Below are 22277 nucleotides of genomic sequence, written 5' to 3' on the forward strand. Positions count from 1 at the left end.
TTGGAATCAACATGTGATACATTTTTGGAATCAGCTCAGCTAGAATAATCGGAAAATTGAGACAAAATGGGGTGTTCCATTTAAAAAAAATGACGGAGACGTCATTACTCTGAAGTAATTCACCCTGTGTTCCATACTTTACGGACACAGTGTATAATGACAGAGTATAGAAGATTGTTACGAGCATAGAATATAAATTATTATTGTTCTATACTCAAAGGTTACGAGAGCCGAGAATCGAGAGAAATGTCAAAATTAAACGATGTATGCGCCATCTGAAACTGACGCGATGCCTCGAAATCAAGTAGTTATAAATCTGAAAAATCTACGGTTTCGTCTGGAAGTTTTACAGGTATAAGTTTTTTCAATAGAATACAATCACTGTAAATCTACGGGAGATGATTCCCCAATATAAGGGGGCTGTAGCCATCCTGGTACACCTGAGGATTCGAAAAATCATCACTTGGAGAATCGGTCCTGGTGAAGAAACCCTCCCGATTGTGGAGCAGATTTGGTACTTTTTAATTGAATATTGAAGGGATTTCTAAGAACAGGAGTGATTTATTTTGTCGACATTGGACATAGACAATGACGCGGCGGTCATCCTTCTTCAAGAAACCCGCAGGACAACTGAACAACAACTCCGTGAAAGAGGATTTTTAGCAGGTTATGTATTGATGTATTGCCTATTCAGTTCTGTTTGTTCTCTGGCTGTTGGAAAAGCATTAGTTACTTTTTGGCCTATAAATTTCGATTTAATTCTTTCTTATCCTTCAATTTATTGTGGTGATTTCAATTGTCATCATTCAATGTTTTATATGATGGAAATTATAACATTTATTGTTCCTTTCTGGTTCTTTTCTTTTTTGTTTTCAGATTTAATTTCAATATATGCGTTGTCAACTACTGGTGAAGAGGAAGGATGAAAGGATTTCATTTGAATGAAGAAGAAGCCCTTCAATATAAATGTGTCAGCTTATTTTGTAAACAAACACATAAACCAATCACCACACCTATACGGGGAGACAGAGTTTTTGCTGAGGTTTTTATCTGTTCCTCTGTATCATACGTTGAAATGTATATCTTAATTAATCGGTACTTACTCTGCTATCCTCTCTCCGTTCCAGCATCTCCTATCGTTCGGTTCAGCGAAGCTCTCGTCCTGACACAGAGTGTCTGCCAGGTTTCCATAGAACCCTTTGGTCTTCGATATGGAGGTGAGGAACTGCAGAAGTTGAGTCTCCGGAGGCGGCAGGAAAGCGGAAGCACGAGTGGGGGCGAAGCGAAGCTTGGCGCCGCCGATCTGAGATCCGGGGGTGGCCTGGGTGCTCGTCTCGGTGGTCAAGGGGTCCTCTTTCTCCGAGAACTTTGGCAATCCGCAGAATTTCTTGGCCTGGAAAAATAAAAAAGGAAATTTAAGGGTGATGTGATGGGTGAGCATTGTATTGACGGTAAATCTTTGTATTTCAAGGGTTTGTTAAATAGGGGGGAATTGAAGAAGGGAGCCAATGTCAGAACCTTAATAGCTTTCAGCAAAACAAGGGATGGAGCAGATCTAAAAAGGGTGAAATGTTTTGAAAACGCCATGTTTCAGATTCGACGTTTGTTGTTGTTATAAAACAGTTGTATCTCTTTACTAGAGGATCCAAATATAGTTTTTTCAATCATATTTCTACTACTACATACAAGCGCTTGTCTAGATGTATGTTTGATCTCATGCCTCAACCATGTGTGCACGTTTTTTAAACCATACATTTCAAAACAATATTTACGCGATTGGATTGAACACTGATGTCGATTTTTTCAGATAATTCGCGATGTGAATAGCTCTTGTTGTCACATCATTAATTCTACTGTGTTATAATTTGATTATTCTATATTCTCGACCTGTGATAGCAAGAAACATCATCAAATATGATGACATGCATTGCATAAAATTTTACGCACACGAAAGTGCTTTAGTTGATTTTTGGAAATGTTCTGTAAAACTAGTTATAACATTGATATAATTGATCAGGAGATGTATTGGAAATTATATTGGTTAATGTCACATAGTCCTTCTCGAATTCCACCAAAAATATTTTCTTCAGCGGTATAACGGCCCTCAGAATGCGAAATCATTCTCTTGAAAACTCGACGAATCATTACAGACTTTGGAAGTAACTGAAGGAATAGATTCTATTGCGAAATATTCATCTACAGTTTTTACATCATGTGCCACAGAATTTTTCCAAACGTTATCGTCGAAATCATTTGGAGCCTCTATCATTTTCGTGATGACTGTAGAATCCTTCGACGGTGTTTGATTCCATTTTTTTGATCGGCTTAAACTCCCCAAACTAGTTAGTTCTATTGATGAGAATAATGAGATGTGGAATATAAGCACAACCCTCACCAACAAAAGCGACCAAATGGTCAAGCTATAACACGTCTACTATTTCGAGCAATGAAAGTGACCAAATCGACACATACTATTTCGACAGACAATCAATTAGCATACTGGAATTGATTGGAAACGATTAGTAAGTCAATAAATTCCCTGCCGCCTTATAAATTTCTGGAAACTCTGGTATACCTCAAGTGCCTATGAATATACTTTATCGAAATAAAAAGAATAAATCCGTCACACAACGAACTGAAACCGAATTTCATTAATCCCCCTACGGACCGCAGCTTCAGCCAATGAAAGTAACCAAATCGCAACCCGGCCAAAACGTGGACTATTTAGCCAATAGAAACAACTAAATCGACGCATTCTGGTTCCAAAGACGATCCGCTAAATACCGTTGTTTATTTGCAAGTGCCTAACATTCAGAATTCTCAGGTCCCAAGTGAATTGCTGGAAACTTGGACAACCATTGTTATATAGAAAATATACTGTCTTCCCCCAAGTGACTTTGGATATACTATCTTAGCAGAATGAGAATTTGCTGATGATGAAGACAACAAAGTTATCGAACAGGTTATGTCGTTCTCATATTTAAGCGTGGATGTCTCAAGGTACAGCAGATCAAGACTGAATTAAGTCAAACTGTAAATAAAGCCTCATATTATGAAGCAAAAAGTGTCAGTTTAAAGTAAGATACGCATATACAAAACCTTGGGCGCTCTGTTCTCACATACACCGTAGAAACGAGAGCAGAAAAGAGCAAAACACAGCAAATGATGAAAACAACTGAGACGAGAACATTGTGAGCAATTAAGAGATTTATCTTGGATGTTACCTAGGATGAAGAACGATGCCATCAGACAGGAATTGGAAGTTCAGGACGTTACAAGGTTGAGGTCAAGACGGAGGAGACGGATTGCCAAATGGACAAAAAACCATCTCCCACCAAATTTTTTTCGCCCACCAAGGCGACCACCAAAGATATGGGAAGAATGCTGGAAATCAACGTCACAGGAGGCGTAGTCCTATCATACAGAAGAAGGAGGAGAATTTTCCACAAAATATTGCTTTCTTCCACAGGAGACTCATCGAGTGTGAGGGAAGACAACCCAAAAATCGAAAAACATGAAACAACTTTTCTTAAAGTAAAAAACCTAACCAAACCTTCTCAAAATGAAAAACGCATCTGATCATGGGGTCGAACTCTCTTCGAAACAACCTGTAGAATTATTCTCTTTCCCATCGCTACAAACGATCCCTCTCCATTCTTGGGGCGAAATGACCCAAGCCGAAATGTTATCTTGTCTCAGGGTTTATCAACGAATTAATTTGTAATCTTGCTAAGGAAAGCCTCGGAGATGTTGACAAGGCGTTAATTCGCCAGAGACTATCGTCCTTCGAATTCAGACCCCGATGTAGCTTTTCGTTTATCCCTAGTTTGTATTCGGGGCATTAAGGGTGAAATACGAGGGTTCCATTTGGGGGCGGTGGGCGAGGAAAAACTCATCGTAAGTTTCCAGTGCCTTTTTGGCGGCGTTAACGATATCTTCTGGAAGGCATTCCTTCTCGAAAGGGTCATTTTTAAAGAAGACATATTGTAACATTTTCCTTGGAAATTTATTGATTCGTGAGTATTTTTGGCTACTGAAGGCAGGGGAAATTCATAGTACCATACCTTGGACACGAGGAATAAACTCTTTGCAGAACAGAAATACAATACCAGAAGTGGCAGCAGTTGCACACTGCTGTATAGATATGTGGCTTCATTTAGAGAGACAAAAACGAAAATATTCGAGGCAGATAGTCCACCACACTTCGCAATTGAAGAAGGGAGAAAGACGTGAACCTCAGTTTGATGTTCAGCGTCATATGCACCGGACAGTAGGCGTTATGGTATGAGGAATTATGGTAGCAGGAATTAGCCGCTTTGAAAACATCCCAGATATTGGAGTTCATCAGAAATCTGGAATTGAAAGGCGAGCTGTAGATCACGTTTAGGGGAGAATGGCTCTGATGGGGGGCACAATAGACCATAAGGTCGCAGTGCAACGTAACCTCCTTAATTAAATTTAATCTAACCTATGGTATGGGGTGCTATTGCACATGCAAGTAGATCACCTTTAGTCTTTATCCGAGGTAACATGACAGCGCTGCGTTACCTTCAAGAAAAAGTTGAGCCATATATTCTTCCTTTGCCTTAACCGGCTCGAGAATTCAATATTTCAGCAAGATAATGCCCGACCTCATGTTGCAAGAGTTAGTTCAAACTTTTTCGAAGAGACCCATGTGAATCTTTGTCATGGCCGCCCAGATCCGCCGATCTTTTGCCCATAGAGCATGTTTGGGACAAAATGGGTAGAAGGCTTGGAAATTTACCCCAACCCTCACGGACTTTGGCTGCTCTGAGACATGAAGTACAGGTAGCTTGGAATAGTATCCCTCAAGAAGAAATAGATAATCTTATTGCATCAAAGCCGAGTCTTGTTGGTGAGTGTATAGATAATCGTGGTGGACAAACACATTAATAATAAATTTATTAAGAAAAAATTGTAAACCCTTCATTTTTTTCTCCAAAATTCAATCATTCACTTCTTGCTATACTATCTGTTACTATATGTTTTCCCAAAAAAAAAATTGAAATTCAAACAGCTCCTTCTGGGTGTTGCAGTTTCTTTGTCAGTTAGTGAAGGGCGTTTTTTTTAGAGCTATAGAACTTTAAATTGCAATAAAACAACGATGGATTATTCGATTGACATGAACTTTATATATCCGCAAGATAATCTTGTGGCATTACATTTTAAATATGATTTCTGGCATATGACCGCCACAGCTGGCTCGGATGTAGTCCAATCTGGACGTCCAATTTTCGAGGGTTTCAAGTTTCAAGGGTTTGTGGCTTATCCGCATAGACCAATGGCTTTACGTAGCCCCACAGAAAGTAGTCTAGCGGTGTTAAATCACAAGATCTTGGAGCCCAATTCACAGGTCCAAAACGTGAAATTAGGCGGTCACCAAACGTGTCTTTCAATAAATCGATTGTGGCACGAGCAGTGTGACATGTTGCGCCGTCTTGTTGGAACCACAGCTCCTGGACATCATGGTTGTTCAATTCAGGAATGAAAAAGTTAGTAATCATGGCTCTATACCGATCACCATTGACTGTAACGTTCTGGCCATCATCGTTTTTGAAGAAGTACGGACCAATGATTCCACCAGCCCATAAAGCGCACCAAACAGTCAGTTTTTCTGGATGTAACGGTGTTTCGACATACACTTGAGGATTAGCTTCACTCCAAATGCGGCAGTTCTGTTTGTTGACGTAGCCATTCAATCAGAAGTGCGCTTCATTGCTAAACAAAATAAAATGGACGTAGTGCGCGATACGTATTCCGCACAGAACCATTATTTTCGAAATAAAATTGCACTATTTGCAAGCGTTATTCAGCCGCGAGTCTATTCATGATGAATTGCCAAACCAAACTGACAGCTGTTAAATCGGTCGTCATCTTGAACAGTAATGCCAACTTAAAGTTATATACCCCGAAAAAAAACACTACTAATTTTTTTTTAAATATCAAAATGAAAACTCTTATATGCAATGAAATGATAAGCATTCAACAATGCGTGCTTTTTAGGTCGAATTCAGTTCTCGAAATACCATTGTTTCCCCTATATCGAACCGGAAACGAAGACCGAATCCAACTTAAGACCCGAAGCGAACAGAAGCTCTAATCTCCCATCTATTACAATCGTAGAGCACAAAACTCCCAGAGCATTGTTGATGCACCCATCAACAGCCTCGAAACCCGTACTCTCAGACATCATCCATCATGTTTTGTATACCGTGAACGCGAACGGAACGCGCCCGACCACAGAGAAAAAAACCGGGACGCGCCTCATCCGCAATCGTCCGGAAGTTTAATCAGTGCGGAGAAGAAGCCGCGAAACGAAAGCATTCATCAAGTCGCATGTGTCGACTAAACCCGCGATTGTTTCGCCCTAATGAGAAACCCGTCACGGAAATTGGCCGTACACGGTGTAATTGAAGACACGGTACTCGCCGCGAAATGTCATGTGTCGCTACTGGAGAGAGAGAGGAGCCCGTGCAGGGTTGCCATGCTGCTTCATTGAAAATACACCAGATGATGCCGAAATTTCCCAAAAATCATGATATTTTTCGACAAATCATCCAAATTTGTATACGGTGATTTGTCACATTACTGAACGTCAATAATTGTAGTAACTTTTATTCTTTTCTTCAAAATCAATATTTTCTGACCATATTTGAAAGAATGCACAAATTCATAGAAGGTCTTAATGCATAAATACACATTATGTGTAAAATTAGGTGTACAACTTTGCTTCCGCCGTTTTGCAATAGACGGCTGTGGTAGTAGGTAAGTGGTAGTCGAAATAAATAGATCGTAGATGTGATTCAACAAGGTTAGTTATTAAAAAAAAAAAGCAATCGAAATATTAGTCTGCATCATAAAGTTATTCTCTATTAAACCTTTCCGCTTACGAGGCAAATTCTCGTCATTTAGGGGAAGTTTTAATTTTCTGCTTTAATATGAAGGAATTTCCGCCTGAGACTCATCGAATGTTCCCAAATACCCATGGTGAGGCCGTTATTAGAGAAAGAACGTGCCGAGAGTGGTTTCAACGCTTCAAAAACAGTGATATTGATGTCGAAGATAATCAAGACTCGTGTCAAACGCAACAAGAATTGGCAGGATCATTGGGAATGACGCAACACGCCATTTCAAAACGCCTGACAGTCATGGGAATGATTCAGAAACAAGGAAATTTGGTGCCGTACGAGTTGAAGCCGAGAGATGCTGAACAGCGTTTGTTTGCTTATGAACAGCTGCTTGCAAGACAAAGACGAAAGGGATTTCTGCATCGCATTGTGACTGTAGAGAAAAAATGGGTTTATTACGATAATCCCAAGCGCAGAAAATCAAGGGGATATCCCGGCCTTGCTTCAAGGCCGACGGCCAAACCGAATATTCATGGTACCAAGGTCATGCTCAGTATTTGGTGGGACCAGCTCTGCGTAGGGTATCATGAGTTGTTAAAATCGACTGAAACAATCACAGGTGATCGTTATCGAGTGCAATTGATGCGTTTGAGCCGAGCATTGGAAGACAAACGGCCGCAATACTATGAGAGACATGATAAAGTGATTTTACAGCATGACAATGCTTGTTGCGAAAGTGTTCAAGACATACTTGAAAACGTTGAAATGGGAAATCCTACCCCTCCCGCCGTATTCTGCAAACGTTGCTTCCTCGGATTATCTTTTGTTTTGATCAATGGCACACCTGACCAGCACTTCCGGTCTTATGAAGAAGTAAAAAATTGGATCGATTCGTGGATCGCTTCAAAAGATTACCAGATTTTTCAAAGGCGGGATTCGTATGCTGACCGAAAGATGGAAGAAAGTAGAGGCCAGCGATTGAAAATACTTTGAATCATAAATGTACAAACCAGTTTTTTACACAAAGCCTCAAATTTCGAAAAATTGTATTATACGCCTATGTGTTTTCTGCACTAATTGGATACATGTTTTCATTAAATGAAATCTAACCTTCAGAATTGTTCCTGAAATTATTTTGAATAATGTTGATTGAAGAAAATGCTCTTTCTACAGTTGCATTTGACAAATGGTAAAATAAAAAAGCTAAATCAAGATTGAATTCTGGTCCGTTCTAGAGCGTTTTTATTTTGAGAAACTTCAATCCAAATTTTTTCTGAATCTTCAATCTTTTACCAATCGATATAATACAGGGCTTTCCACTAAATTTCAAAAATATAAGAAGTTTCGGGGAATCCCCTTGCGAGTTATGCATAACTCAAGAGTTGAGAGAAAAGAAAAGGAAGAGGAAAGCTCTTCAATTCTTAATTCCTTGTTCGATAATTTTGTTCGAGATTAGTTTATTTCCATTTATAAATAAGGTTAACGAACCATTTGACAAATGAATAATATTGAATTTAGATATTCCACCTCCGAAAATGCCCACTGAAAAAACTGGAACCCTTAAAAATACCCCATGGAATATTGTCCCAGATTCACCCCATAGTGTCCAAAAATTCCCCAAATTTGGGGGAATATACCCCAACATGGCAACCCTGAGCCCATGTATCGGGTTCACAGAATCGGAACGAAACACTATAGCGGTTCTTTGTGTTCTCGATGGAAAGGAAGAGAGGGCGATATGAAATCGTGTGACAGCTAAGCGATTTGCGGCAGACGAAGGGTTTCACACAGACTACGGATATGAGGCGATGTGGAAAGGGGTTGAAATTAATTCTGTGAAAGGGGGGGTTTTGACGGAACTGTCCTCGAGATAATGCGACTGGGTCGATGTAGAATGCGTTTGTTTTGTATTCGTTTGAGTATTTTTTTTTTTGTGATTGCGATTCGCTATTGAAATTGGTTGGTGGAGCACTGGACTGATGATACGGAGGTTGCGGGTTCGGGTCCCGCGCGAGAAGCATTTGGAGTGAAGCTAATCCTCAAGTGTATGTCGAAACACCGTTACATCCAGAAAAACTGACTGTTTGGTGCGCTTTATGGGCTGGTGGAATCATTGGTCCGTACTTCTTCAAAAACGATGATGGCCAGAACGTTACAGTCAATGGTGATCGGCATAGAGCCATGATTACTAACTTTTTCATTCCTGAATTGAACAACCATGATGTCAAGGAGCTGTGGTTCCAACGAGACGGCGCAACATGTCACACAGCTCGTACCACAATCGATTTATTGAAAGACACGTTTGGTGACCGCCTAATTTCACGTTTTGGACCTGTGAATTGGCCTCAAAGATCTTGTGATTTAACACCGCTAGACTACTTTCTGTGGGGCTACGTAAAGTCATTGGTCTATGCGGATAAGCCACAAACCCTTGACCATTTGGAAGACAACATTCGCCGTGTTATTGCCGATATACGGCCACAAATGTTGGAAAAAGTAATCGAAAATTGGACGCCTAGATTGGACTACCTCCGATCCAGCCGTGGCGGTCATATGCCAGAAATCATATTTAAAATGTAATGCCACAAGATTATCTTGCGGATAAATAAAATTCATGTTAATCGAATAATCCATCGTTGTTTTATTGCAATTTAAAGTTCAATAGCTCTAAAAGAAACACCCTTCATTTTCTTGGCGCACTAAAGCTGTTGAATTCCGGTGTGATTTTAAATTAAGCGCGTTCGTAGAACAACCTTTTCTTCCACAATAAGTGAAATCCGCCGATTAATCTGTCGGTTATCTATCAAAACTTGGCTCCCCCTCGTTGTCCAGAAGGGTTCAGAGAAATCCGCCGCTTCAAACGTCGAATCTCCCAGAAAGACTCTGCAAACTCCCAACGGACCGAAGTTTAACAATGCAAAACATCTCGTATCCGATAGACAACATTATGTGGGCACCTGTACCCCAAACAAAAGGGATACAGACATTCCATGCCCCCTTTACAAACCCGATATTGTTGTTTATTCTGTGGTTCGAGATGCGGGGTTAACAGATCGTAGGGGTTGCCTATTTGGGTCACGTGTTGGTCTAATCCCTTTCGTTTTCCAGGATCAAGGGGCAGCGGAGATGTGCAAGGGTGTCTTTGGGTCAGTTGGTTGTAGGCATTGATCGTCGTTGGAGAATTGCTGTCGGGATAAAAGAACCGGAACGGGTATACAGGGTGTGAAAAAGAGCAAAAAACTTAATAACGGTAATTGTTTGTTCATTTTGAAAACTGAAACCAGATAGTCCAGTAGATAAATAAATTCTACCTGGAAAAAATTCCGAACTTAATGAAACTTCTACAGGTTGTTTGGGGGTGCTGTGGCATGTCAAGTTATCCAACACGAGGACCCTGTGCTAACTTAAGGAGCGCCGAAGAACCTCAACATTTTAGGACTTCAGTTTTTTGCTCATAACTTCTAAATTGAGTAGTTTTCGACCATAACGTTCATTTTTGAAGTTCTAGACCATTATATTCTCTACAATTTTGTATCCTAAGACTTTTTCGATCAAAATAATTGTGCACTGACAAAGCAAAAAAAGTAGGGTCTGCTGGAAAAAATTCTGAACTTAATGAAACTATTACAGGTTGTTTGGGAGTGCTGTGGTATGATTCTGTCGAGTTATCCAACACAAGGACCTTGTGCTAACTTGAGGAGGGGCTGAAGGACCTTAACCTTTTTCTGACTTTTTTCGGTTTTTTGCTTATAACTTTCAACTTAATTAGTTTTCGACCAAAACGTTCATTTTAATAGTTGTAGATAATTGAATTACCCAGTTGATCTGATTATTAAGGTTCAAAATAATAATGGGTTGATAGGAATTGATAGTAAAGTGATAACATGCCACGATAACATTGAAATATATACTCTTCACATAAACATAGGCTTTTAGTCAAAGCTACCTTCCCCCTCCACCTCCCTATGTTCAATATGTCGATATTGATGAGTAATTACTATAATTACCATAGAACACCTGTTAATTGTTAGTAAGAGGGTCTAAACCTTTGTTTTTGCTAATTTTTGACATTTTGAGAAAATTCCTCTAATTCAATCGGCTGTATCTCGTTTGATATAAGGTTTAGAAAAAAGTTTCGCGAAAGAAAATTATAAGGAATTCAATTATTTAAAACTTCGAAAATGAACGTTTTGGTCAAAAACTAATTAAGTTGAAAGTTATAAGCAAAAAACCGAAAAAAGTCCTAAAATGTTGAGGTTCTTCGCCCCTCCTCAAGTAAGCACAGGGTCCTCGTGCTGGATAACTTGACAGATTCATGCCACAGCACCCTCGAACAACCTGTAAAGTTTCATTAAGTTCGGAATTTCTTCCAGGTAAAATGTATTTATATACTGGACTTATACTGAACATAGTCAGATTAAAGTAGTCTATGGAGCCCTGTCTTCGCATATTGTGATGCTATATCAATCTGTAGCAGGCTGAAGACCGACATGACAACTTAGCGACAAGAAAGTACCCTCAGGCAGTATCAATGACGAATATCTTGTTATTTTTAAAAACCAATCTTTTTCGATTGAAAAGTATTAATTCTTGAACCAATCCATCGAATGAGTCATGAAAAATCAAGAATTTCTTCAAGGATTCCAGCTTATTTGTATATTCATAGCTCCTACGTGCGACTATTTTCGCAAATAAATAACCAAAACTGACCTGGTGCATCGTTGCGGTTGAGGAAACTTCGAAATGAAGTATTTATTGGTTATCGAGACTCTCCGAAACTCCGAAACCATTTAATTAATATGAAGATGACCGCACGATCTTTCAGCCGACGGGGTTACCTTCGTTTTACGTTCCCCAGCCTCGAAGGTAGACCTGAATGAATCATCGGAGGTTTGGGCAGGTGCTCAAGACATTTTTAGACTGGTAGTCATCGACATCGACCGGTATGAACAAGCACGTTAAACTTAAGGAGATGATTTTCTTCGGGCTCTGTAAGCCGATATAAACTTCTTGTTCAACTTGAAGACTGTTCGAATATTTCTTATGGAAACACGAAAAAAGCTCAATAAATAAATACGTCTATGCTACAGTCCGTTAAGTTCACTTCTGATGATTTTCCTTTCGTTTATATAAGTTGAACCAGAAGATCTCTTAGAAAGAAAATTTGGAATATCAGAGGGGCTATATATATATATTCATTTTGTTGAAATATTTCCAGGGATTGATTCGAAAAAATGATCGAAATTTCTACATTTGGATAATTTAAGCAATTATCATCGCTTGCGAGTTTGAGAGTTATCTACCATTAAGTTGGTAAAGATGCTCCATTCAATCAGTGTTTTGAGAGTATTTCAATGGATATCCATCATCAACAGATAATCTGTCTTAGTGTCTACACTGATATTGGAATTTCGCGTGCTTAAAAGCTGAAAATGGTACATAACGTCTCTAACTGACTCGATACTGACTTGAAAGAAATATAAACTTAAAATAGTCGTTTTGATGAGTTTGATTGACAAATCTGAGAATAAATCATTGTTTATGTTGACAATTTCTTTGATTATAAATGTGTTATTTCACCTAAATTCTTGCTAGAAGGTTGAATAGTGAATGAAATAGATTATCTCAGCCTTATCGGCGTATGAATGAAGAAATTCTAGAGAAATACTATATCTGCCAAAAGAAAACTCATAGGTCCTGAATGAAAGTACAGCATCTTCTCACATTGTAATGAATTTCTGATCAAAAACTGAATGAATGGAGGAACTACTTTCTTCCATTGATCTCTTCCGGTCAATATTATTTTTTTTTCCACAAAATTACCCATTCGAGGAAGAATTTCTCAATAAACAGAAGACGTCCCCATTGAAATTGAAACTTCAAAGGAGCGCATGTTGGAAGAAAGCAGAAATTAATTTCAAGCTTTATGCAAAATTTTGTGTTGAAATTTCAAGAATAATATCGAAAAAAAAGACAGTACTGAAGCGAAGTTGCCCCAAAAGTGCAATTGGCGCTTGAATGAACGAACGCTCAAAAGCTCTTGACTTCACGTTAGTAGTTTCTTCTTTTTTTGTAATCCTCAATTCATATAGTGCAGGTGCGCTATAGAATGTCAAAGTCATAATATCAAGTTCATGGTTTCTTCAATACCCGGACAACAATCTACAGACTCACCGGTTCTGGAATCAATCCAGTCTGGCAGGGATCTCAAAGGAATACCGATCTTATCCTAATTCGGGATCGGTATCTCTCAGTTCACCAGACTCCCGACAAAAAGGATGATCCTTTTAAGTGTGCCGACGTTAACTTCTGGCCCTATCCCTCATGTGCTTCTAACGAGGGTTCAAGGAATTCGGTAGACAAAGAATTACACCTCATTCGTTTGATAATGATCAAGAAAAAATCATGTCTTCGCAACCGGAGTCCATTGTATAACAACTAGATGAATTTAGGTTCCAACAGGATGGCTCTACGCGATACCTCAGCATCAACGAAATATCCAGCAAGATCGAGTGATTACACAATATGTGACTTTTTTCCTGAATCCAAGAAGAATGCAGCATCTCAAAAATATATAACGTTTTCTTAGTTGAGAGTCCAAAAGACCAGGCAGCAGCCTAATGGAAAAATTGTCATTGGTTAATTTTTTGAATTTTTCGTATTTTGTAGAATATGACCTCTAGAACAAGAAAGTCTATGGGTCCAACTCAATTTCGAGATACAGGTTATCGAAGTAAGAAAATGCCGTTTCTTTAAAGTCACATTTCTCGTAGGAAAACATCTTGAATGCAACACTTTGCTTATAAATTGCTTATAAAATTAAGCGGAAATTGGTGGAAAATAAGTTCTTCGCCGATGAACAATGCGTAAGTAATATATCTAATTTTCACATTCACAAGACACAGCGTACGATAAATCACCGATCACAATACAAGATACAAAAGGCGGTAGGGCATGCAAAGCTTCGAAAACTAAACGAGATTAAAAACATGTGTTTCGCTGAAAATATTTGGCATTTAACAGTAACTAGTTTCGAATGCAAAATCGTAGGAATTTTCCATATGTTGAATGTGTAAACAACTTCCACATAATTCGAAAGCGAAGATAGTGTAGCTTTTCGTCTTTGTGAAAAATGGTGTAGAGAATTTTCTGCTGGCCGACTAAACGTTCACGACGAGGAGCGCAGCGGCAGGCCGTCACACTCGGACGAAACAGTGCGGAAAGTTGAGGCGCTTGTGCTGAAAGATCGCAGGTTGACTCTCAATGAGTTGGCCGAAAAACTCCAAGATGTGTGCAGTAGAGACTCTATTCATTCAATTTTGGTGAATAACCTGCAATATCGAAAATTGTCAGCCAGGTGGGTCCCGAAAATGCTTACCCCGGAGCACAAAGTCAAACGTGTCCAATGTGCCCAAGACTTTCTCGCCAGTTTTGAAGAGGGAGGGGAAGAATTTCTTGATTCAATCGTCACAAAAGATGAAACATGAAAACATCTAGGAGGAATGAAATTTGCGAACGATGAAGCAGTTCAAGAAGCGGTCATTTCGTTCTTGCGCGAGGCGGCGGGATCGTGGTTCGAGGAGGGAATACAAAAGTTTGTCGTACGAATGAGGAAGCTCATCGAAGTGAATGGCGATTACGTAGAAAAATAGCTTAGATTTCAAGCTTTACAGCAATGTACAAAATTTAGTAAATAAATGTTACTTTATGTGAAAAAAATAAATGGAGACCATACTTTAAATACACACCCCGTATTTCAACAACCCTCGTATTGCCGTCATAACCTCAATTCCTAATCAATTTCACCGAATCGCAGCACCGAGTGGCATTCCGAATCGAACCGTAATAACACCTACACGAATCTCTCCATTTATCTATAATACAATTGCTACCAACATAGAAAACCCGATTCCCCCGAAAACGACTAGGTTAGGTCACGCGTCGGCCCGTTGGCGTTGGCAACACGCGAAATTACAAGGGCCGTGCCGAGCAGCGACACCACGGCCAGTGACGTCCCTGATTAACGGCCCCCAAATTACAGTTTTTAGTGCGGGATCCGGGGGGTGTAGGTATCGATGGTAGATATTTCCTGTCCGCCAGGATCGCGCCTCGTCCATCCATCATCTTGCGGTGGCTCTAACTAATAGCCGAATTTGCGGATTGCGGGGGTACCCCAGGGGGCGGTCTGATGGATCGGATCGGAAAGTTTCGGACGGAAATTGATGCGGCCCCATCCTCGTCGATACGATCCGGGTGTTAGAAGGGGGTTCAGGTGGTCTTAATAATTCGCTTGTTTGTCCTGTCGCGGGATTTGGAAGAGTTTGGGGAACATTAGAGACGTACGTGTACGTAACGTAGGGGATAAATTATCAAATTCGAATGAGATATCAAGAATTTGATTCACTAAATTACCAACATTTAGAAACAATTTTCTTATTTTTTTTTTGAAACGAGGCGACATTTTAAAGGTTTGGATGAATCAAAGAAGTGTATGACAGTTTTCCTTGACTCAGCTAAGGCTTTTGACACAATGTCACAAAAAATTTTAATAATAATAATATTTATAATATGGCTTTATTCCTAATATAGGCATACATGATATCAACGTAGTGCCCAGAAAAGTAACAGTGTCAAATTTAGAAAAAAGAAAAAACACAACAATCAAGGAGATGCAAAACTACACTTGATATTCCAAAAATTCCCTAACCGAATATGGTTCAATCTTTAACAATAGCTTAAAAATCTGTTTCTTGTAACACCTGCGGTTGGATTCTGTTCTTATACAAGCTGGAAGTTTATTAAAATATTTTATACAACAGTACTTTGTATTTCTCTCCATCAAAGTCAATCTTTGCTTGGGATATTCCAGTTGACTTGTTCTCGTGTTATAAGCTCCAGTGGATAGTTCAGCGAAATTATTCCTATTCTTAAACAGAAAAAGAAAGGTAGGCATTCTTGGATATGTATGACTGCTGCTATTAAAAGGTCATTTTGTTTAAATCTGCTCCTGCATGATTCCTTCACTCCAGGGCCTAAAATTCTCCTTAAAGCTCATTTCTGCAATCGCGTTACATCGTCTACCCTAGATGAACTGCCGTAAAACATTGCACCATACCTAACTCTTGATTCGAAAACAGCTTGATAGATTGACTTGAGTGCACCAGTATCCAGATAATTACCAAGAACATACAGAGAAGAGCATACATCCGTCAAACTCTTACACAGTTCAGAGATATTTTCGTCCCAGTTCAATGATTGATCAACAACCATTCCTAAAAGCTTTAGCGAGGTGGAGTACAAGATGTTCTCTGATTCCAGTCGAAGTTGATGTGGGTTGTCGAAGCGGGCATGACTTTTCTTAAAAAAGACAACCTTTGTTTTGTCGGCATTTACTGAAAGGCCATTGCGGGCAAACCAATTCACAGCCTCCATCATAATCTCGTTGACCAAACGTACCGTTCTCTGGATATGTCAGAGCTCTTATCAGAAGATTAGTGTCATCAGCGTAATTAATCATGAAGATGTTCTCATTCTCGATAATGGACTCAAGATCTATCATGAAAATTATGAAGAGCACAGGACCCAGAATGCGGCCCTGGGGTACTCCAGAATGAATTTCAACTGGATCAGATCTAGTTTCACCAGTTTTGTTTGATATTACGACTCTTTGTGAACGATTCATCAGAAAAGATTAAAACCACTTCAAAGGTGCACCTCTTATACCATATCCGTTGATTTTTCCAGTATCAATCTGTAATCGAGGCTGTCGAATGCCCTACTCAGGTCAACAAGAATCATCTCAGAGGATTCAAGTGCATTCATAATGGTCCTGATGAAATCATAAATTGCAGTCTGTGTAGAGCGACCCTTCATGTAGCCATGTGGAGAGAGAGAATTTTGTTAGCAAAGATGAAAAATGTAGGTATAAGAGGTATTGATCACAAATTAATGGAGGACTATTTGAGGGGTCGAATTCAATATGTTAAAATAGATGATTATGTTAGTAATTCGTCAACGATTTTTTGGGGGTTCCTCAGGGAACAGTATTGGAGCCATTGCTGTTTCTGGTATACATAAATGACATTCTTGGGCTGTGAAACATCCCTGGCAAAATTATTTCAATGCCGACGATGCTGCCATTGTTTTTATGGGTGAGTCATGGGATACACTTTATAGAATACGCTCTATTAGTGTGACGTCACACACCGCCATTTTTGGTTCTTCTGTCAGTGTTCGGAATCCAAACAAATAAAGTGTCATTCAAATTAGTACGTTGTCGTTGAAGGAATTGGCTTATTTTCATAAATAAGAGTATTTGAGGAACGATTTCAGTATTAATTGATAGACAGAAGGAACGAGGTTAATACCAGTAAGTTTGAATCCTGAATCATTCCCCAGATTTTGTAAAAAGCCGTGTTTATTAGTTGAATTTCAAGTTCGAACTTACTGGCATTAATCTCGCGCCTTCTGTCTATCAATTAATAAAAAAATCGTTACTTAAATAATCTTATTTATCAAAAAGAGCCAAATTCTTCAACGACAACGTACTACTTTGAATGACAATTTGTTTGTTTGGATTCCGAACACTGACAGGAGAACTAAAATGGCGGTGTGTGACGTCATCACTAATAGAGCGTATTGCGGAGAAGTGTCTGGCTGATATATATGGATGACTTAACATCAATTTGCTAACATTAAACAATAAGACCAAATTTATCACATTTTCCATTACCTGCGAGAACCAACCCGATGAAAATCTCCTTTCATTCACAATGAAGTGTGTGACCTTCAGGGGTGCACATGTCCATCGTTTTTTTTTAAATTTAAATCAACGTGTCTCAGCAGCTAGGCCATTGATACAAGGTACAATTGAGAGTTACACATGAAAAAAGATACAATTTCTTTGTGTTCAAACAGTTTTGTATTTTTTTTTATCATTTCGAGAAGTATTTCCGAAATTCTCTTCTTCGAAAGACGTTGCATTGAATATTCTGAGTACAGATGGTACGTCCACAGGTGACTTCGAGAACGCACCGCTTCACCAGGTAAAAATCGAACGATACTAAACTGAATCACGCCCGAAACCCATCAAAGCCCAATAAAAAAAGAAGAAGAACCCATCCGCGATCGAACTTCTATGACGGCCGCCCACGGAACTGAAACGGACATTCCGTTCTCACAGATCGGCTCGATGGTCGTCGACGACGACGACCACAGAATTGACGTGTTAGGTACGTAGCCCTAATCGCTCTATCATCCTCGGGCGGTTTGTAATTGCTTTTATAAATCCACCCGAGATTTATGGGGCCGTAATGAAAATGTGCCACGACTTTCGATGCGCGATGCGAAACCCACATCTAGGCGTTTTTTTTTTCATTATATATCGTGCCCGTATGGCTTTCCCTCGGAGGTTTATCGTCGGAGGATCTGCCGAGATGGGATCTGTAATTTGTGTTGATCGGAGACGACGTTCAGTGATTTTCGATCCCACATGTTAGGAGTTGGTATTGGGCGCGATGGTGGATTAATTTAGTGCCTTTTTAACTTACTGCGGATGCAGATTGAAATGGGAAATTGATTAATAAGTAGAGGCGATTACTAATGATATAAAGATCCGTTCCGGATTAGGTCTCGGTAATTAATAAATGCAGGTATTTTGAGGGATGGCCAACTCTATCGCCTGATCTACCATGTATGGATTATTCGTCTGCAGCGACTTCGTACCCAATATTAGAAACGCAGAATAGAGATGGTGCCTATGTTTTGAAATTGCTTTTAATTTGTATATAAGCCTTATATAACCACGAAAAATACCTATTGTACCAATAAAAAATACGTAAATGAACAAAGTTTTCAAAATTCCGGCTGAAACGATCCATTCTATCACGTTATTATGGTGACGTCACTGCTTAAAAGTGTCACCCCCATAGACAAACTAATTAACTAACTAGTCGGTTTGATTATATCATTTGACGTTCTAAACCATCGATAAACTAGTTCTAGATAAGATTAGTATGTCTATGTTCTAAACGTTTCAGTGCTATGACGTCAAATTGCCCTGATTGGCGTTCGCAGTCATGTGCTAGTTAATGAGAATTAACACAATTTAAATCAATTTTATTAAATTTAATTCGAGAAATAAGATAATGAATATGTTATTTTGGTATTTAAAAAACAGCCTTTAAAATGGAAAACCTAAATTCATTTGATTCAATTATATGACGCAACATCCCTATTACTTAAAAAATGAATGGGATTGAACTGAAAGAATCAAATTTTCAAAGGCTCAGATCAAGATTTCTTATGTTCGTCTCTACTTGAATCAATTTAAAGTATGATAAGTTTATGAAAAAGAGAAATATTAGGATTTAAAGGTCCCGGTAATATTTTTACCACGATCTTTAAATCCTGATACTTCATGGAGCAAATCTATTTTCAAATGCCGAATTATAAGTTCAAAATTGGCAATTGACTTCCTGAAGAATTTCCAGGCTGATCAAGAATATTTCTCTTCATAGTTTCTTTATTTTTGTTGATTATAGACATCAGCTATCTAAAAATTGGAGTAATTAATTATTTAGCTGGATGACTGTTCTATGGAACATATCCAGTTCAACATTTGGAAAAAGGGTAAGATATAGTGATAGATAGATGAAACACATGCTGATAAAAGGAGAACAAAACATTTCAAATTATATGGACTTCAAGTCTCATATAAAGCCTCAGTGGAAACTGCTTTCCCAATATTAATCTCAACGATGGGAATAGCACCAAAACATCTCAATTTTTGGGTATTTTTGGGTTTGTCCTATCATGTACTCCATTTGAAAAAAGAAATATCAAGGAACTAGGACTAAGTGTAATGCAGAAAGAGGTTCTTTTAAGAAGAGCAAGGACCATCGGTACCACAAGAACGAGGACCAGGGGAGCAACGAGGACCGGAAACATCCCAGCTTCGTCCTTCTGGTATTTTAAATATCCTTGATGAGTGAATGTTCTCCCTAGCGAGAAGTGAGAAAGCGGACTCAGAGGGAAGTGTTCTCTTTTCAGGTGATAAGCTGAAGTCGGATACCATTCATATCCACTCATTCAAGATAATGATTTAACTCCTGTTATCAGTTGGGGAAGTCGTCGAAAGGATCATCCACTTCCACTTGAACGACATCATCAAGCTCAAAAACGTCCTCCCAGACGAACGCTCTGTTGATTTGGTCCAGCTGGTGTTTTTACATTTGTAATAGATACTTGTAGAACAGGGGTGTTCCACACATGACACCCTAAGAATTCACTGTATACTCACAGTTCAAAGGCATCAATGTTATCGGATCTATTGTTTCAACCATCCATGTTTCACAGGAATAAATCGCAGTTGGGAGGATCGAGGAGTTTGCCAGCATTACATTCAGGTACATAATTGTTGTGGTCTTTCAATATTTTTGTCACTTTAGTTGTTGCAGTCTTGTCCTTCTCTTTACTTTCTCTGGTAAGGTATACAAACTTATCGACCACATCATGTCAATACGTGTCTTGTATTAGAGGTGTCATTGAATCAATTGATTATCATAACTTTGGTCTTTGTTTCCTTGTTATTTTCAATCCAAATTCTCTACTGAAGTCCTCTAAAGAGTCTATGACACGTATATTTCAACAAACAGGTTAGGTTTACTGAGTAAGGGTCTCTCTGGACTGTTCTACTTTTCACAAGGTAGTTCGTCCGTGATTATTCTCCCTGGTTTAAAAAAAATAATTCCTGCGTTTCCTTTCTAAAATCTAGCCAAACTACTGTTTCAGTTAATGCGACTCCGGATTTGCAGCAGAAGCTGGTCGTTATAGGTCCCCTAGACTCGGAACACGATAGGTTTTCGTTCCGGCATACCAGACGTCGTTAAACGAACATAAATATTGACCGGCAAAAATTCATAACCCAAGGGGCACGGTGTCTGTGTCTACGGGCGGCGAGTTCAAACGACAAAATCGTTAGCAGCCGTCGGAAATGCAGAAAACAGAGCGTTGCAAGCACACACACACCACAGGACTGTTACGAGAACAGAGATCAAGGAGTTAGGAGAATGTCTTCATGCTAGTCGCCGTGATTCCAATTTATTCAGCTACACTGATTGGTCTCGCACTTGGATAGGTCAAGTCTGGAGATGCCATCTCGGTTTTAAGTGGGTCGCTTGGGCATTCTGGAAACGTCGTCAAATAGTTTATGGGGAAACGTATTGTGTTAGTCTATTTTGCAGAATCTTTCAGATTTATTTCGATTATAGAGGGGCTCTGTCTTCAATGAATCTTTGCGAAACTTCCGGATAAGAATTCGCGACAATTTAAATCATTCCATGAAGAGAACCATGAGAGGAATCACTCCGTTCATTCTGTTGAGATGAAAATTCATTGGATAGAAGAACTTTTTTGATTAGATGTTTAAAATCGTACATTAACAACTTAGGTTGTAAGATGAGGCAACATTTGAGTGTTCGTAAACATTTTTGTCTGTCAACGAATCACTCCACAGGTGTTCTGAATGAAACCTTCGTTTTAATTATAAAGGGTGTTTTTTTCGAGGTATATAACTTTAAGTTGGTAAAACTGTTCAAGATGGCCACCGATTGTCAAGTGATTTATTCTCAGTTTGGTTTGGCAATTCATCATGAATAGACTCACTCCTGAACAACGCTTGCAAATAGTGCAATTTTATTTCGAAAATAATGGTTCTGTGCGGAATACGTATCGCGCACTACGTCCATTTTATTTTGTTTAACGATGAAGCGCACTTCTGGTTGAATGGCTACGTCAACAAACAAAACTGCCGCATTTGGGGTGAAGCTAATCTTCAAGTGTATGTCGAAACACCGTTACATCCAGAAAAACGGACTGTTTGGTGCGCTTTATGGGCTGGTGGAATCGTTGGTCCGTACTTCTTCAAAAACGATGATGGCCCGAACGTTACAGTCAATGGTGATCGGTATAGAGCCATGATTACTAACTTTTTCATTCCTGAATTGAACAACCATGATGTCCAGGATCTGTGGTTCCAACAAGACGGCGCAACATGTCACACAGCTCGTGCCACAATCGATTTATTGAAAGACACGTTTAGTGACCGCCTAATTTCACGTTTTGGACCTGTGAATTGGCCTCCAAGATCTTGTGATTTAACACCGCTAGGCTACTTTCTGTGGGGCTATGTAAAGTCATTGGTCTATGCGGATAAGCCACAAACCCTTGACCATTTGGAAGACAACATTCGCCGTGTTATTGCCGATATACGGCAACAAATGTTGGAAAAAGTCATCGAAAATTGGACGTCCAGATTGGACTACATCCGAGCCAGCCGTGGCGGTCATATGCCAGAAATCATATTCAAAATGTAATGCCACAAGATTATCTTGCGGAGAAATAAAATTC

At 39.2% G+C, this 22277-nt stretch overlaps 1 protein-coding gene across 1 annotated transcript in view; it reads right to left on the bottom strand.

Moving 5' to 3' along the window:
- Positions 1 to 22277, bottom strand: part of LOC123679163 (division abnormally delayed protein) — a 338738-nt gene that overhangs the window by 12996 nt on the left and 303465 nt on the right. The window contains exon 4 of the mRNA XM_045616589.1: positions 1104 to 1393. Within this exon, the coding sequence (XP_045472545.1) occupies positions 1104 to 1393 (290 nt within the window). The remainder of the gene's footprint in view (positions 1 to 1103; positions 1394 to 22277) is intronic.

Source organism: Harmonia axyridis, chromosome 4, assembly GCF_914767665.1.
Source record: "Harmonia axyridis chromosome 4, icHarAxyr1.1, whole genome shotgun sequence".
NCBI lineage: Eukaryota > Metazoa > Arthropoda > Insecta > Coleoptera > Coccinellidae > Harmonia > Harmonia axyridis.